Below are 17,928 nucleotides of genomic sequence, written 5' to 3'. Positions count from 1 at the left end.
GCGGGGGGTCCCGGTGCTCAGCACGGGGGTGCGGTGCCCCCGCACGGGGCAGCCGGTTCGGCCAGGGCTGGGCTGGCACAGCGAGAGGGACCCCCGGCCCCATCTGTCCCCCACCCCCCCCCAATGTCCGCCCGGCCGCTCCCGGCCCGCCGCCCGCCTTTGAAGCCCCCGCGGGTCTCCCACGCCCGGCCCGGGCCCCCCACGCCCCGCAGCCGCCGGTGCGTTCCCACCCGCCCGCTGCCGCCCCCCGCCCGGGGCCCGCCGGAGGGAGGGTGGCGCGGCCGGGGCTTGGCGTGAAAATGATCAAGGGCCGCGGGCAGCGCCGGAGCGCAGCGCCCGTCTGATGCTGCCCGCCTGGAGGCCCCGTCGAACAAAGGCGGCATTGAGGCCCCGGCTGCGCCCCCCCCGCGCCCCCCGCCCCGAGCTGGCATCTTGGCGCGACATTAATGAACTCGCCTGTTTGTGCTCCCCTGGCCCCTCTCTCCTCCCACCGCCCGGGGGGCACCATATATATCCATCCCTCCTCGCCCGCCTCGGGCATTTCGGGGGCTCCCCCCTTCTGCCCCCCTTTGCCCGCCCAGGGATGGAGCGAGGAGGGAAGAGGACACGGGGCACTCTCCTCGGGGTCCGCCTGGTCCCCCCTGTGCTGCTGCCGCTGCTGCCACTGCTGCAGCTGGCGGGGGGGGCCCCCCTGGGCCAGGGGCTGTACCCCATGCCAGCGGGCGTCCTGCAAGGTCAGTGGGGCACGGGGACGGCGCACTTTTGCGGGAGGGTTTGGCTGCGGACGGGGTGCCTGTAGGAGCTGGGAGTCCTGGGTTCACTCTCAGGAAGGGGGGGAAGCACAAGCAGGATGCCTGGGTCCCTGGCAAAGCCCCCCATGCCCGCGCTGCCTGGACTGGGTGGCAAATGCTGCCCGTGGCACTCAGGGACACCGGGGTTGCAGGGAGCGGTGTGGTTCATGTCCTGCGGCTGCCAGCTCTCCCTCCTGCCCCGGGTACCTGTGCCAGCCCCGGGGGGCCTCTGCCAGGGCATGACCAGCAGGAGGACGGCGCTGGGTGGGTACAGGTGGGCACAGGTATGGGCACACATGGGGATGCACATACAGGGCACACACAGGACTGCACACACGTGGGCACACACAGGGACATGCAGACCCTGGCACACACAAGTGAGCACCCGGGGCGTGGGCACAGGTGTGCACGCACACGGACACACGTGGGCACACCTGCGCAGGCTTACACCCTGCTCCATGCCCACGCTTACACACAAGTGTTCACAGGGTCTCCACATGCAGCAGGCACACACGGGCCTGGGGAAACACCCTCCTCACACCCTGTGCCCATGTACCAGCCCCACCAGGGAGGTGACAGTTGAGCCTGTCAACCTAGGCAATGCCGACGGGTGACAGGTCATGTCCAGCCTGACTCCCACCATGCAGATATCAGGGCACGGGCACTGGGAGGGCTGAGGGCACCCCATGGCCGTGGTGGGGGGGCAGCGGTGGGGGCACCGGGGGTCTGAGCACCCTGTGTGTGCCCGGCAGCGCTGTCAAGCCAGGGGACGCTGGTGTTGGAGGCAGCGCTGAGGAGCGCACTGCTGGCGCTGGAGCGGGCGCTAGCAGAGCAGCAGCGGCAGCGGGGTGCCTGCGGGCTCTGTGCCCCCTGCCTCTTCCCCCCCTGCGCCAACATCACCCAACACTGCCAACGTGAGTCATGGACCCCTGGCCCACATGGGCCCATCCCCAGGAGACCCGGCCCAAACAGAGCCCAGGGTCCCCACCCAAACACTGCCCAGGGTCCCTATCCAAATGTTGCTTGGGGTTCCTCTCCAAATACCACCCCATGCCCAGGAGACCCTACCCAAACATGGACCCATGCCTGGAGACCCTACCCATATATTACTTTGGGTCCCTACCAAAGCACCCATCCCCTAGAAACTCTACCAAAACAATACCTCAAGACCCTACCCAAACAGTACCCCCTCCCCTATAGGCTTTACTCTACAGGCTTTACCAAAACAGCACCCAGACTCCCAAAGCATATCCCTAACTGCCAGAGACCCTACCAAAACACCACCCAGAGACCCTACCCAAGCAGTTCCCCACCCTTTCTAGATCCTACCCAAACATCACCTGGAGCCCTACCCAAAACACTGCCCGATCCCTTGTCTCCTTCCCAGAGATCCCCACAAAAACATATCCCAGCACCCAGGAGACCCTAGCAAAGCATGCCAACACTGCAGCCCCATCACGACCCCTTCCCACCCGCCCCAAATCGGAGCCCGGGGTGGCCCGGGCAGAGGAGGGCAGGAGGCAGGGAGGACATGGAGATGCTGTCCTTGCAGCACCGGCCGTGCCCCCTGCTGTGCCCCCCAGCTGCCAGGCCCTGTTGGATGCCCAGGCACTGCCCGAGCTGGCCCAGCGCAACTGGGCACTGAGCCAGGCCTGTGCCCCCTACCAGCGCCTGTGCCCACCCGAGGGGGCCCAGCACGCCTGCGCCCCGTTCAGTGCCCGGCTCTGCCGCCACCGCCTCCAGGAGTGCCGTGAGTGGGCACCAGCATCGCCCCTGGCTCCTCCCAGAGAAGGGAGACCCTACAATAACAAACGGGGCACCCCAGGGGATGCCTGGGACTGCCTGGAGGGGATATGGGGCACTGGGGGTGGCAGGGGGTGCTGGGGTGGGGTGGCGAGACTGGGGAGGTGGGGGTACTGTAGGGTGATGGGGGAACTCTGTTGGGATGGGAGATTGGGGGGGGGGATGGAGGGATCTGGGATGAGAGGTGGAGATTTGGGGGATGGAGGCAGTGGGAGCGATGAGTGGATTGGGGGGGATGGGGCTTTGAGGGTTGATGGAGAATCTGGGGTGGGAGAGGGGAGTGTGGGGGAACGGGGCAAGGGCGGGTGACAGATTGGGGACACTGGGTCACTGGGGGAGACAAGCAGTCCTGGGGTGGTACAGGGGTGCTTGTTTGGGATGATGGGGGTCTGGGGGGCACTGAAAGGAAACGGGGGGAACTGGGGACAGCAGGGACATGGTGATGACATTGGGGGGGGGGTTGTCCCCACATGCAATGACAGCCTGTCCCCGCAGGGATGGCAGCCGCAGCCCCAGGCCCTGATGCACCAGCAGAGGCGGTGATGCCAGGTGAGCCGGGGCGGCCCCGCAGTGCCCACGCCACCCCCCCACCATGCCGGTGGGCGCCCCCGGCCCCCCGGCTGCCTGCTGGGCCGGGGGGCAGAGGTTAGCGTCGGCAGCTGCCGGGCTGCGGGGTGCCCCCGGCCCGCCGCCCGCTCGCCTCCGTGAGCACAATGAGGCTTGACAGCGCACCCGGCGTGGCCTGACCCCCCCGGGGGCTTCTCGCCACCCCCTCTGCCCACCACAGCCGTCCCGGCACTGCTGTGCCCAGCCACCCTGTGCCCACCCAGGAGAGGGGGGTGCAGGACCCCCCCCCCTCACCCCGGCTTTATCCCCCAGGGAGCTGCGGGCACCGTGGGGGACCCCAAGCCAACGCCACGGCCCCCCGAGGACGGATCATGGGCGGCAGCGTGGCTCCGCGGGGGGCCTGGCCCTGGCTGGTGTCAGTGCGGCTCCATGGGGAGCTGATGTGCGGAGGGGTGCTGGTGGGGCACTCCTGGGTCCTCACTGCAGCCCACTGCTTTGCCGGGTATGGCGGGGGGCATGGCAACGTAGGGATGATGCCCCTGCAGAGGGGGGCATGGGGTGGCACCCCTGTCACCCCTGTAACTTGCTGCTCCCCCACCCCACCAGGAACCAGAATGAGCTGGCGTGGACGGTGGTAGTGGGCGACCACGAGCTGGGCAAGCCGGATGCGGGCGAGCAGGCAGTGCCCGTCCGGCGCATCCTGCCTCACCCCAAGGTTGGTGGAGGTGGGCACCCCCCTGATCTCCCTGTGCATGCCCCAGGGCCCCCCACTGACACCCCCCCCCATCTCCTTCCAGTTTAACCCCAAGACGTTTCATGGGGACCTGGCGCTGCTGGAGCTGGCAATGCCGCTGGCCCCGTCACCCACTGTCAGCCCCGTGTGCCTGCCCAGCGGGCCTGCAGAGCCCAGCCCCGGCACCGCCTGCTACATCGCAGGCTGGGGGTCCCTCTACGAAGGTAGGTGCCACACAGACACCCACGGGGTCTGTGGGGCATCCCCCTCAGTGCCCTCTCCAGTGCCCAGTGCTGATGCACTGACCAGGGGCAGGAGGGTGGGAAAGAGAAGGGGATGCCCAGGCATGGGAGACCCCATAACGGGTGCCTTGCCTGGCAGAGGGGCCGGCGGCCAAGGTGGTGATGGAGGCGCAAGTGCCCCTGCTCAGCCAGGAGACGTGCCGGGGTGCCCTGGGCAGGGACATGCTCACCAGCGCCATGTTCTGTGCCGGGTACTTGTCTGGGGGCATTGACTCCTGCCAGGTAACGCCCAGGGCTGGGGTCTGCCAGCCCCCGCAACTCAAAAATCCCTTGTGTCACACAGTGCTGGGCATGTGCCGCAACCTGGCACAGCCCAGCAATGTGGTTGGGGTCCTGGCACAGACCGATGCATGGGCATCCCCCCTCCCAGGGTGACTCGGGGGGCCCGCTGGCATGTCAGGACCCCTCCTCACACCGCTTCGTCCTCTACGGTATTACCTCGTGGGGCGACGGCTGCGGCGAGTGGGGCAAACCAGGTGTCTACACCCGTGTCGCTGCCTTTGCGGACTGGCTCAGCCTCCAGATGGACCGTGAGTGCCGCCGGCCGTGCTGGGGGGGACAGCGATGCCCAGGGTGCTGCAGGGATATATTGCCCCGGGGGCAGTGTTCGGCACCTCATGGCAGCCCTGGTGCCCTTGCAGCCGTCCCTGGCAGCCGGGAGCCAAGCTGTTTCGACCTGCTGGCGCTGGCCCAGCTGCCCCCCGCGCAGCAGCCGCCCGAGCGCGCCCGCCTCTGTGCCTTCTATGCCGGGTCCTGCCGATCCACACAAGGCCAGGCCGCCTGCACCCGTCTGTCTGAAGAGACCTGCCGCGCCAGGACGAGACGATGCGGTGAGCCAGGGGGTCATGCTGGGGCGAGGGTGTGGGGCGGGATCCCATTTCTGGCAGCACGGGGCCGGTGCGGTGCTGGGGCCATGGCTCTCTTGCTGCACCCGCAGAGCTGCACTCCTATGCCCAGAGCTTGGTGGATCTCCTGCGCCGGGCTGGGGACTTCCTCCGAAATCAGTTTGACTTCTCCTTCCTCACCCACGCCCTGCCCCAGCTCCTGGGCAAGATCTACGGTCACCTCTTCCCCCCCCGCATCCGCAGGGATGCCCCAGGTACCCTCCTGGGCTGGGCCACCCCGTGCCCACCTGGGGTCCCATTGGTCCCCCCTATGCCAGCGGCCGGGGCACCAGCAGCCTGTCCTGGCACCCCCATGGGGCTCCCCTACCCCTTGTCCTTCCTGTCCCCTTCTTGTCCCTACAGACCTGGCTGTGGCAGGGGCCCAGCCCAGCCCCACAGCAGAGGGATCCCAGAGACCCCCCACCAGGTGAGGCATGGTGGGCAATGGGACAAGGGGGGCTAAAGGGTCTGGGGAAGTGGGCAAGATGCCCATGGGCGCTGATGTGGCTTTTTGGGGACAGCCTAAAGCATTGGGGTCCTGCTCTTCCTGCAACCAGGGCACACCCAGAGGGGGGTGGGCATGAATCCCTGGGGTGCCCAGGGCCAGCCAGGTCCCCCAGGGGTGTGCAGGGCGGGGGGTGGCACTGCCCAGGGGACAGGTGCCACCGGCTGCCTGCCTGAGCTCGCCCTGCTGTGCTTGCAGGCGGGGGGCCAGCCAGCTGCCCCCCTTTGCAGAGCTCTTCGGGGCCATGGGTCCCCGGCTGCAGGACTGGGTGGAGGTGCTGAGGGCCATGGCGGGAGGCAGCCCCCCAACACCCACCCCGGACGGGGGGCAGCTCCCCGGGGAGACGTGGCTCTTCTTGCAGGTATTTGGGGAGGGATGGGCTGGGGGGAGCCCCTGCCCCTCTGGTGACAGTGCCACCAGGGACCAAAGCCCAGCAGTTCCCCCACGTCCCCTCCTAACATCCCTTGGGCCCATCATCCCCTGTGCAGCCACGGAGGTGGCATCTCCCACTGTGCCACCACAGAAGGGGCATCTCACCCTCCCCAGCTGAAACCAGTGCTCCCAGTCCAAGCAGTGCAGAGCCAGCCATGGGTCTGACCTCACAGCTTAGGATCTGAGCCAACACGGCCATAAAGATGTCATGTGTCCTCAATGCCTCGTCCAGCACCAGCCCAGCAGCACCCTGTGCTCTGTCACTGTGCATCTGGCTGTGCCCACGGGTGCCCCGTGGGTGCCCCACCGTCCACCATGTCCCCCCTTTCCTTCAGCAGGGCAGGGAGGTGGTGGAGGAGCTGGTGGGACAGGGACGAGCCTTCCTCACCCAGCTGCGCGCAGAGCTGGACCTCGGCACCCTTCTTGAAGCCACAGAGCCACAATGGGCACCCAGAGAGCTGGCAGGGACCCCCACACCGAGCCGTGAGCCCCGGGAGCTGGGGGGGCTGGGTCTGACAGGGAGAGGGGTGTCCAACCTCTAGCTGGCTCTGTGCCCAGGAAGTGCCCACCAGCCACGTCCCCACCAGGGTTTTCACACCTCTCTCGGTGGCAGGGTCTGTGCCGAGGGAGAAACGTGAGCTGGTGCCCACGGAGCTGCCGGGGATGGAGGAGGAGGAGGAGGCGGCAAGCGCAGGCAGAGGTAAGTGTCCCGCAGCCCCCGGCCACTGTAGGATGCCACATGCCACCATGGGGACAGTGGCAAGCCCGGCCTTGGCTTCGCACCCTGGTCCCAGGGCTGGTTGTCCCATGTCAGTGGGACAGCCTTCAGCCGTACCCCCCTCCACAGAGACCCTCTGCCCCTGCTCCCCCAGTGTCTCCAGAGCATGGGTGCTTCTTCCCGGGGCAGGCAGCAGCATCGTGCCCCCGTGACTCATCCCGCCCCTCAGTGCACCCCTGATGTCCCCCCTCCATCTCTCTCCTGCCTGTCCCCGGGGTTGCAGCCTGCCCTGGCCTCAATGAATCAGTGGTGCGGGTGGGTGCGGTGCGGGAGCTGTACGCCTGGGTGCTGCGGGTGCCCGAGCCGGACCTGGCCATGACCTTCCAGGAGGTGAGTGTCCCATCCAGCTGCTCCGAGCCCCCTGCCCTGGCAGCCAGGCGGTGCCACCCCCCAGACCATCACCGTCCCACTGTGCCCCTGGGACTCACAGTTTTGTCATCTCCCCACAGATCCTGGTGGACTTAGGCTCCAAAAATGCCAAGGGGCTGTACCGGGCGCAGGTGCGGGCCACGGTGGGGGGCCGCCCCACAGTCTTCACTGGTCTCGTGGGGCTGGAGAGCGACTCACTGGCCCGCAGCATGCCCGGCCTCATCGCTCTGGCGCTCGAGGCGCTGAAAACCTAACAGTGCCTGCAGTGCCCTGGGGCACCGTGCCAGCATGGGGACGGGGCGCTGGGGCAGGTGTGTCTCATGTCCTTCAAACACGGCTCCCTCCCCAGCTCAGGCTTTTCCACCCTTTTGTCCCCCATCGTGCCTCAGTTTCCCTCTTCCCACTAGCACTGCCAGACCTCACCAGGGAAACGGGGCGCCGGGGGCACCTGGAGCATCTCAGCCAGGGATCACAGCCCTCCTCTCCCTTGGGACCCCCTGCCTAGGCAAGCCCATCCCCACCCCATTTTCCCTAGAGGCACTCGGGCTGTTATTTATTTGTACAGACAAAGGTTTATTTTTCAATAAAGAAGGGCTCTATTTTCCAGTAGCTGGCGAGTGTGAAGCGAGCGCTGTGCCACGCAGTGCCAGCAAGGCGGGTGATGGCGGGGGGACTTCCCATGGGGGATATGACATCCCATTTCATCCCCCTTTCCATTCCCCTGTACCACAAAACGATGCTCCCAGCCTCTGTTCCTGCCCCTGGCATCGGTGCTGTGCCCAGCCTGGCACAGACTCTCCAGCCTGCTGCCCCCAAGCAGCATTTCTGGGGCCGCTGAGCAGCAGGGAAGGGACCGCACCTCCCAGTGCCCAGCAATGCCTCTGCTGCGGTGCCCAGATGCAGGGTGATGGGCTGGCACCCGTGGGGCTGGCCAGGCCAGCTGCGCCTGCCTGTCTCCCCTTCTCCAGGCGCGGGGGTGCCGGAAGAGAGGGGTGGGAGCGGGTATCCGGTCCAGCACCCTTCCCCCTCGGCACCTGGCACCATCCATCTCCTGCTCCGGCCGGCAGCCGGACATCCGCTTGGCCAGGCCAGGCGGGGAGGTGGCCAGGGCCTGGCGCTGTGCAAGGGCACTGCAGGCACCGCATGGGGGTCCTGCCGGTGCGGCTGGCCCTGCTTGGGGCACTGGTGCTGTCGGGTGAGCGGGGCCCCGGGGTCTTGGGCATGGGGTTGCCCCGTTGCTGGGGGGTTCTGGGCCTCCTCGATGGGGTTGGTGGGGGGTGATGGTGGCAGGGTCCAAGCTGGGCAAAAGTGCCCCCAGGGCTGTGTTTTGGGCATTGTCTGGCAAAGCCCCATCACTGAGCATCCCCTGAGCCTCCATCCTGGCTGTGCCACCCAGAGCCATGTCCCTGCCTGGGCCGTGTGTGTGTCTGTCTGTCTGTGCACAGTGGGGCTGCATCCCTGCCTGTGTCCGGCCACGGTGCCACTGTGCCTGTGTCCCTGCGTGTGCCTGTCTGTCTGTGTGCACACTGACACTGCATCTGTGACCACATGTCCTTGCCTATACTGGGTCACGTCCATGTGTCCATGTCCAAGTGTCTTGTGTCCGTGTGTCCCTGTGTGTGCTGGGTCTGTATCTGTGTGTCCCTCTGTGTCTGTGCCCACATCCTTGTCCCATGCCCATGCATGCCCACGTGCCCCCACACGTGTGTCATTCCTGCGTGTCCATGCCCCTGTGCAACACAGACATGCAATGTCCTGGCCTCTTCCCATCTCCTCCATCCTCACACCACCCTGCCCTCACCGAGCACCCCTGCAGGGTGGCACTGGGCCCAGTAGCCCCCCCAGCCCCACCCCAGTCTGCCTGACCCCACACCCCCAGGCGGGCTCTGTGTGAACCAGGAGGAACGGCTCATCCACCACCTCTTCGAAGAGAAGGGCTACAACAAGGAGGTGCGCCCCGTCGTCTCCATCGACGAGGTCGTGGACGTCTACCTGGCCCTCACCCTCTCCAACCTCATCTCACTGGTGAGCCCCGGAGGGCAGTGCCTGCTGTTGGGTCCCCTCCAGCCATGCTTCACCCATGGGGCTGGCTGGGTGGGGGAGCCCTGGGGCTTCCCTGAACCCTGGCTGGTGAGGGTTGCGGGGGACAGCTGCTGGGCATAGCGCTGGCATCTCACTGCCCTGCACTGTCATTGCAGAAAGAGGTGGATGAGACGCTCACCACCAACCTATGGCTCGAGCATGTGAGTAAGGACAGGTGTCACGGCATCAGTTGTGCCGTAAGGCACGGGCAACAGGGTGGCCCAGCACAGTGCGGGGCTGACTCGGGGATCCCCCCCTCCAGGGCTGGACTGATTACCGCCTGCAGTGGAACAAGTCTGAATTTGGGGACATCGAGGTGCTCCGCCTACCGCCGGACATGCTGTGGCTGCCTGAGATAGTCCTGGAGAACAAGTGAGCTGTGCCTCAGTTTCCCCTCCCGACCCCCCCGAGGCATGCCCGGGGCTTCCCCTGCCCCTTGCCAGCCTCACCATCACCTTGGCTCTCTCCCGGCGCAGCAACGATGGGCTCTTCGAGATCGCCTACTACTGCAATGTCCTCATCTACAACACAGGCTACGTCTACTGGCTGCCACCCGCCATCTTCCGCAGCGCCTGTCCCATCAACGTTGACTTCTTCCCCTTTGACTGGCAGAACTGCACACTCAAATTCAGGTACCAGGGGGCTGGCTGGGGCAGGGCAGGGCAGGGGTGGGCATCCCAGCCCCCTGCAGTGCCTGCTGCTGCCAGCACCTTCCCTTGCTATTGGGGCATGGCAAGGTAGGGTTTTGCAGGTGACTTGGTGGCCAAAGTCCATCATGCTGGAGGTCAGGGTGTGCGAGTGATGGGTAACAAGCAGCAGGCACAGCCCCTCACTGCCTGTCCCCCCTGGCCGCGGGCCAGCTCGCTGGCGTACAGTGCCCTGGAGATCAGCATGCACTTGAAGAAGGATAGCGACCCGAAGACGGGCAGGTATTACCCGGTGGAGTGGATCATCATCGACCCCGAAGGCTTCACGGGTAATGCTTGTGCTCTCTGCTGTGTCCTGTGGCAGCGGGACACCCTGTACGGGGCTCGGGGGCACCCTGGCATTGGGGCACCCTGCCATGGAGACACCCAAGTACCCGGGGCTTTGGCACCCTGGCACCCATCCCACCGGGCTTGGAGATACCCAAACCCAGGACAGGGAGACCGGGTGCTGGTGGGGCTGGTGAGGATGGGCATGGTGGGGACCCCCCATGCCATGCACTGTCCCATGTGCCCTGGCAGAGAATGGGGAATGGGAAATCATCCACCGCCCAGCCCGCAAGAACATCCACCCTGACAACCCCCCCAATAGCAGCGAGCACCAGGACATCACCTTCTACCTCATCATCAAGCGCAAGCCGCTCTTCTATGTCATCAACATCGTGACTCCCTGCATCCTCATCGCCTTCATGGCTATCCTTGTCTTCTACCTGCCCGCCGACAGTGAGTGAGCCCTGCTGCACCCACGCCAGGCACAGGGGTCACCCCATGGGGCACCTCCATGTCCCACACCTGTACCAGGTCCTGGGACATGGGGAGCCCCCAATGCCCAGCATGGCGACATTCTGGTACTGGGACACCCCCACGTAGGACACCGTCATCCCAGCCAGACACCCTGGCAGAGGCACACTTGGGCACAGGATACCCCATGTGGGACGCTGGGGTACCCCCATAATAGAAAACCCTATATGAGGCACTGAATGGTGGGACACTGGGAGGGCAATCCTGGCACTGGGAGGGGGACCTGGAGCCGGGTTTTCCCTGAGCTCAGCTGTTCTCCAGGTGGTGAGAAGATGACCCTGGTGATCTCAGTGCTCCTGGCCCAGTCTGTCTTCCTTCTGCTCATCTCCCAGCGCCTGCCCGCCACCTCCCATGCTATCCCCCTCATCGGCAAGTGAGTCCTGAGTACTGCTGGGTGCAGCGGGGACATTGCAGGGTCCCCACGGTGCCAGAGGGCAGCTCTGCCTGTGCTCCACCTCTGTGGCAATGCCAGCCCCAGGTCCACATCCCCCACAGGTACCTGCTTTTCATCATGCTGCTGGTGACGGCCGTGGTGGTGATCTGTGTCGTGGTCCTCAACTTCCATTTCCGTACCCCCAGCACCCATATCATGTCTGACTGGGTCAAAGAGGTGAGCGGGGTGCTGGGCTGGGGTGGGTGACCTGGTGGATGCAAGGGTGTCACCATGCCCCACAGAGGGCTTGGGACAGCACAGCATTGCATTGGGATGTCCCATCTGTGCCACCTCAAGGGGTTGCATGCTCAGGTTGGGGGCAGAAGGTGGGTACAAGGTGTCATTGCACTGAGGGGGTGGCCGAGAGACCAGACACCTTCTCCCATGCCCCAGGTCTTCTTGGAGAGCCTGCCCCGCCTGCTGGGCATGTCGCAGCCGGCCGAGAGCCCAGCAGGCACCCCGTGCATCCGGCGCTGCAGCTCGGCCGGCTACATCGCCAAGGCAGAAGAGTACTTCAGCGTCAAGTCCCGCAGTGAGCTCATGTTTGAGAAGCAGTCAGAGCGGCACGGGCTGGCCAGCCGCATCACCCCTGCCCGTGAGCCTCAGGCCTTCTACAGAGACATGGGGAAGGGTGGCAAAGCCGGGGTCTCCGGGGGTGGCAGCCCTTCGGAGTCCATCTCACCGCTCCCCTTGCCCCCAGGTTTGGTGCCCACGGATGCAGGTGAGGGGCAGCTGTTTGAACACATAAAACCCGTCATTGACAGTGCCAACTTCATCGTCAAGCACATGCAGGAGAAAAACAGCTACAATGAGGTGGGGGCCGTGGGCATGGTGGGTCACAGAGAGCTCCCTGTACCCGCTGTGCCCCACACTGCCTGGCTTCTGGCTCTTTCCCCAGGAGAAGGACAACTGGAACCGCGTGGCCCGGACCCTGGACCGCCTCTGCCTCTTCCTCATTACCCCCATGCTGGTGGTGGGCACCCTCTGGATCTTCCTCATGGGCATCTACAATCACCCCCCACCACTGCCCTTTGCTGGAGACCCCTACAACTACCGGGAGGAGAACAAGCGCTTCATCTAGGGCAGGGGGCATCCCATGTGCCAGCCCCCCACTCCTTCCCGCTCACCTGCCTTGGCTTGGGAGAATAAAGCTGGGTGCTTCTCACCATGGGGTGCTGAGCTGATGGCTGCTCTCGGTGTCACCCCCGCGCACAGTGTCCACCCTGAGTGCTGTGCGTGTGCTGGGGAGGGTGATGCCCACCCAGGGAATGGGTGCTGTTGGGTGTCCTGAGCATGGTGGTCCTCAGCTGTGGCTGGAAGGGGTGTTTCCCAGCGAGGATGCAGTGGTACCAGCTCTGCTACCCCTCTTGTGCTGGGCACTCGGGACAGGATGGGTTGGGGAAGGGGATGGACCCCCCAGCATGGCACCATCCCTGTGGACCCACTGCAGTGGGCAGAGGTGCCATAAGTGCCCACATCACCCCTGTCTCCATGACCCCCACAAGTGTCCCCCCCAGCACACCCCATCCCGCAGCGCCCGGCTAGGGGCCAAGGGGGTGTTTCCTTCCCCGGCTCAGCAGCGGGACGCCAGGGCTCTGGTTTCAGGGGGCACAGCTGACGTCCCCCCACCAGCAGTGGCCCGGGACAGCTGTCACATGCTCTCCGCTGAGCCAGGAATCTTACTCCCACCCTCCCCGCACCCCTACATGGGCCCTGGCAGGATTTGGACCCCCAAAGCAGACATCACTCCCCAGGCTGACGTGGTGGGACTTTGCTGCCCCTTCCCCACCCTACACACCCTGGGGGCAGCCACCGCCACGGTGGGGACAGGGCACTGCTGGGGGTGCTTGCAGGGGGAGGCACCCCTTTTCCATAACTCATGGGCACCGGGTTTCTGCTGCAGGGAGATGCATCCCTCTGTGGGGGACATGGGGAAACTAAGGCACAGAACTCATTTTGCCCCTGGACCCAAATCCAACCCCCGCCAGCACAAAATGCCAGGGGAGCTTCCCAGCAAACTGGCATCACCCCGCTGGCGGGGGGGGTGTGGGTCGTCACCTGCCCCTCCCGGGCCCCTGTGGCTGTTGGGAACAGCTGACGGTGACGGAGGACAGCTGTCCTGTCCCACCGGGCGCCAGGCCCAGAACACCACAGCGCAGGCGGCCGAGCAGAGCCGCAGCCCCTGCACCCCGCGGCACCACCATGCAGTGCCACGGCCTCCTCCTCGCCCTCTGCGCCCTGGCAGGTAAGGGGTGCCCGCCCCGGGGAGAGACTTGGGCGGGGGGCACCCGGTCACCCCGTCTTTGCCCTTGGGGGTTTGTCATCCATGGGTGTACAGCGCCATGCACCGTCCCACCGATGTGTCCCCATGCTGGCAGCCCGCTGCCCCCGCGTCCTGCCATGGAGAGGTCCCTAGGGTGAGCGGGCTGGGGGATGGGGGGGGTTGCACACACACCACCCCCCTCACTTGCACACTGGGACATGGATACACACTGACAGGCACACCCAGCCACGTGTGCACACCCACAGTGACACACGCGTGGGCATCCCCTCCCCACGCACCCACACACACACACACACTGGCAGGTCCTGGGGGCATCGGTGGCCCTGCCATCCCCACCCCGGGGTGCCCCCACGGCACATGCCCTCCCCAGGCGTGAGCTGCAGGAACCAGGAGGAGAAGCTGCTCCAGGACCTCATGACCAACTACAACCGGAACCTGCGCCCGGCCCTGCACGGGGACCAGATCATCGATGTCACCCTCAAGCTCACCCTCACCAACCTCATCTCCCTGGTGAGAGGGCCCCCCCGGTCCCCAGAGCAGGATGGGATTTGCCCTCACACGTGGGGCAGCGGGCAGAAGTGGGCAGGGTGCTAAAGCTGTCTCCCCCCCTTCCTTCCTTGCCAGAACGAGAGGGAGGAGACCCTCACCACCAACGTCTGGATCGAGATGGTGAGACCCCTCACCTCCAGGCAGGACCCCCCCAGGCTGCATTTGCATCTCAGGGTGGCACCCCATGGAGGGCTGGCACCATAACCTGCACCCCCTTTTGTGGGTGCCCCCCAACTGAGCCCATTTTGGGGACAGCATGGGACAGGCAGCTCACAAGCTCCCCTGCCTCAGGGAGCACTGTAACCCTCCCTCTTTGCTCCCCTTCCCCCAGCAATGGTCCGATTATCGCCTGCAGTGGGACCCTAAGAACTACGACAACATCCAGCTGCTGCGGGTGCCCTCCACCATGGTCTGGCTGCCCGACATTGTCCTGGAGAACAAGTAGGTAACAGGGGAATGGAGACTTATCCCTGCACAGGAGGTGGCAGCTGCCCCTGCTGGGCACGGTTTGGAGCTGAGCCCATCTTTCCCCCCACCCCAGCATCGACGGAACATTTGAAATCACCCTCTACACCAACGTGCTGGTGTCCCCCGATGGCAGCATCTACTGGCTGCCCCCTGCCATCTACCGCAGCTCCTGCGCCATCCACGTCACCTATTTCCCCTTTGACTGGCAGAACTGCACCATGGTCTTCCAGTGAGCACCGGCTGGGCACACGCGGGGCACCATGGCGGGTCCTCCAGGGACACAAGGGATTAGCATGGGATGTCCACCTTTGCCCTGGGGCAATAAGCCCCTGGGCAGACAAGTGCCACCTACCTGTCCCCCGGCACCCTGTCGGTGGCAGGAGGCACCTTGGCCAAGCCAAGCACCCCAAAGCAGAGCTGGAGGTGGCCAGCATGACCCAGTGCCACACTGGCACCCTTTGCCCACCCAGCCCGCTGCATGCAAGCCTGTGCCACCCCCTCGTCCCTCCCCAGGTCTCAGACCTACAGCGCCAACGAAATCAACCTGCTGCTGACGGTGGAGGAAGGCCACACCGTGGAGTGGATCTCCATTGACCCTGAGGCTTTCACAGGTAACACTGCAGCCGCCCCCGTGGCACAAGAGCACCCTGCCACAGGGGGCACCCGACAGGCCCAGTGCTACACCGGTGGCTGCCAAAATGCAGGGCTGTGGGGGCTATTAGCAGCTCCCGCCATTACATGGGCACTTAAGTTATTAGTGGAAGCGGGAGTGTGGGAGAGATTTGTTTTTCTAACCCCCCCAGCTCAGGGCTCTCACCGCCTGGCAGCCGCTCCTGGAGAGCACTGCTCCTGCGAGCTTGATTGATGCTGGGAACGTAGCTGTCACGGCCAAATGATGACGTTTTCCATCACATTTTAATTGCATATTGAAGGAACAAAATGCTTTTCGGGCAGCGAGATTTATTTTTTCATTACCGGCCCGAGCTGCGATCTTGATTGGGAAAAATCTATTGCTCCTGCAGACAGCAGGGGAAAACAGCACGCCGTCACCCAGCGTCATGCTCGGCTTCCCCCCACGGCATCCTGGGGGCAGGAAGATGGGGGGACCCCAGCCCCACACGTAATGCCCTGGGAGCCCCCAAGGGGCTTGAGGTGCCCCATATGTGCCCGGCTGCCCCCGCCAACAGCTTTTTGGGGTATTTTGCCTGGGCACCGTGGCATGCTCTGTGGTGCTCATCTCCCTTCCCAGCGGCTCTAGCACCTTTCCCCGCACCTTGCCCAGCCTGGGTGCCCTATGGGGCCCACACCGATACCCAGCCCTCCCCTTCCTCCCCCCCCCCGAGCCAAGGGGCTGGCAGCCCCTGTGCCCCTGGCGGGGAACTCACATGGCACCGCTGCATGGCAGAGAACGGAGAATGGGTCATCAAGCACCGCCCCGCTCGGAAGATAATCAATTCGGAGCACTTCACCCCAGATGACATCCAGTACCAGCAGGTTGTCTTCTACCTCATCATCCAGCGCAAGCCACTTTTCTACATCATCAACATCATCGTGCCCTGTGTTCTCATCTCTGCCATGGCTGTACTGGTCTACTTTCTCCCTGCCAAAGGTATGCACTGGTGCCCTGCCCACGGCGGGCACAGGGATGTGCAAGGGGGGCAGTGACAGGTGAGGAAGGGCTCATTGTCCCCTCTGTGCTTGGAGACCATCAGTGCCATCTCTCACCCACTCCTGCGATATTTGGAAGGGGGAGGGGTGTGGTGAGTTTCCAGGTACCCCATGGTTAAAACCTCATGGCAGGACTTGGCCAGCTGAGCTTTGGGGTGGGGGCTTTTTGCCAAAGGAGGGCAATGCCCACACCACTGCCCTGTGCCAACCTCTGCCTTCCCCTCTCCTTGGCAGCGGGTGGGCAGAAATGCACCGTCTCCATCAACGTCCTCCTGGCCCAGACCGTCTTCCTCTTCCTCATTGCCCAGAAGGTGCCTGAGACCTCCCAGGCTGTGCCTCTCATCGGGAAGTAAGTGATGCACGGGGACAGGGGTGCCAGCCCTGCTGTCACACTGTGCCAGCGGGGTCTCCAGGTGCTGTGCAGCAGCCAGTGCCCAGGGACAGGACCCTGGCACAGAAATAACCCCCAGCCCAGGTGGGGCTGGCACAGGGCTACCACATGCCCATGTACCACTACTGGTCCCCAGTTTCCAGCCCAGGAGGGCACTGAGAAGGGCCTTACATGCCCATAGCTTGTGACCCAGAAGCCCCACATGAGGCCCCGTGCTCCCTCCCCAGGTACCTGACCTTCCTCATGGTGGTGACGGTGGTGATCGTGGTGAACGCTGTCATCGTCCTCAACATCTCACTGAGAACACCCAACACTCACTCCATGTCCCAGAGAGTGCGCCAGGTACCTGCTGTCATCTCCCTACCCCTTATACATGGGAAATGGGGTGGGTATTTGGGGGCCAAGGCTATGTCCCTTGCAGACCAGGGTGGTGGGCATGCCTTCATCTGAGTGCAAGTCCTGGCACAAAGAGGGACCCCCCAGATGTCCCCAAGGAACCACACTGTGCCACCAAAGCCCTCCAAGCCACTGCAAACACTGGGGAGCAGTAGGTGCCAACACACCCAGCATCCCAGTGGCACAAGGGCACCCCATGGGGATGCTCCAGGCGATGCAAGGGGACCAGATCACACCCACTGGGTGCCCTAGGCAGTGTTGGGGAGGATTAGGTCCCCACAGGTGATGCTGTGCCCAGGTGTGCCTGCACCTCCTGCCCCGCTACCTGGGCATGCACATGCCAGAGGAGACACCAGGGCCACCGCGAGCCACCCGGAGACGCAGCTCCCTGGGTCTCATGGTGAAAGCCGACGAGTACATGCTCTGGAAAGCCCGGACCGAGTTGCTCTTTGAGAAGCAGAAGGAGAGGGATGGGCTGATGAAAACCGTGCTGGAGAAGATTGGTGAGTGCTCCCGGGGGGTTGGCACCTCCCCGCAAGGCTGGGAGATGTGCCAGGTGGCCGGGCACTCACTGGTGCCCACTGTACTGGCTCTGCTGCCTGTAGGACGTGGCCTGGAGAGCGGCAGTGCCCAGGACTTCTGCCAGAGCCTGGAGGAGGCAGGACCTGAGATCCGTGCCTGTGTGGATGCCTGCAACCACATCGCCAATGCCACGCGGGAGCAGAATGACTTCAGCAGCGTGAGTTGAGCCAGGGGGGAGAGGGACCCCCATGGGGGGCACTGGGGGCAGCCCTCAGCCCCCTCCTCATGCTACTGGCAGGAGAGCGAAGACTGGATCCTGGTGGGACGGGTGATTGACCGTGTCTGCTTCTTCATCATGGCCTCCCTCTTCGTGTGTGGCACCATCGGCATCTTCCTCATGGCTCACTTCAACCAGGCACCCGCCCTGCCCTTCCCTGGGGACCCCAAGCAGTACCTGCCACAGTGA

At 64.8% G+C, this 17,928-nt stretch overlaps 3 protein-coding genes across 3 annotated transcripts; all 3 read left to right on the top strand.

Annotated features, from left to right (window-relative positions):
- The first annotated feature begins 583 nt into the window (after positions 1 to 583).
- Positions 584 to 7,418, top strand: PRSS56 (serine protease 56). Its single transcript, XM_075717047.1, has 17 exons — positions 584 to 734; positions 1,544 to 1,705; positions 2,344 to 2,541; positions 3,090 to 3,143; positions 3,474 to 3,663; positions 3,768 to 3,876; positions 3,959 to 4,118; positions 4,276 to 4,418; positions 4,567 to 4,726; positions 4,838 to 5,026; positions 5,134 to 5,295; positions 5,444 to 5,507; positions 5,784 to 5,946; positions 6,356 to 6,527; positions 6,631 to 6,717; positions 7,019 to 7,125; positions 7,245 to 7,418. The coding sequence occupies exons 1-17, from the start codon at positions 584 to 586 to the stop codon at positions 7,416 to 7,418; spliced, it is 2,445 nt and encodes an 814-aa protein (XP_075573162.1).
- An 889-nt stretch (positions 7,419 to 8,307) lies between these two features.
- CHRND (cholinergic receptor nicotinic delta subunit) lies at positions 8,308 to 12,265 on the top strand. The gene is made up of 12 exons (XM_075716477.1): positions 8,308 to 8,359; positions 9,044 to 9,189; positions 9,363 to 9,407; positions 9,509 to 9,618; positions 9,723 to 9,878; positions 10,107 to 10,222; positions 10,473 to 10,673; positions 11,013 to 11,124; positions 11,247 to 11,361; positions 11,578 to 11,779; positions 11,885 to 11,997; positions 12,083 to 12,265. The coding sequence occupies exons 1-12, from the start codon at positions 8,308 to 8,310 to the stop codon at positions 12,263 to 12,265; spliced, it is 1,551 nt and encodes a 516-aa protein (XP_075572592.1).
- A 1,121-nt stretch (positions 12,266 to 13,386) lies between these two features.
- Positions 13,387 to 17,928, top strand: CHRNG (cholinergic receptor nicotinic gamma subunit). Its single transcript, XM_075716551.1, has 12 exons — positions 13,387 to 13,429; positions 13,839 to 13,978; positions 14,093 to 14,137; positions 14,349 to 14,458; positions 14,559 to 14,714; positions 14,999 to 15,096; positions 15,891 to 16,094; positions 16,388 to 16,502; positions 16,772 to 16,886; positions 17,239 to 17,443; positions 17,546 to 17,679; positions 17,761 to 17,928. The coding sequence occupies exons 1-12, from the start codon at positions 13,387 to 13,389 to the stop codon at positions 17,926 to 17,928; spliced, it is 1,533 nt and encodes a 510-aa protein (XP_075572666.1).

The sequence above is a fragment of the Pelecanus crispus genome, chromosome 9, assembly GCF_030463565.1.
Source record: "Pelecanus crispus isolate bPelCri1 chromosome 9, bPelCri1.pri, whole genome shotgun sequence".
NCBI classification, from domain to species: domain Eukaryota; kingdom Metazoa; phylum Chordata; class Aves; order Pelecaniformes; family Pelecanidae; genus Pelecanus; species Pelecanus crispus.
Note: the sequence above shows the minus strand (reverse complement) of the source record. Positions and strands in the feature narration are given on the sequence as shown.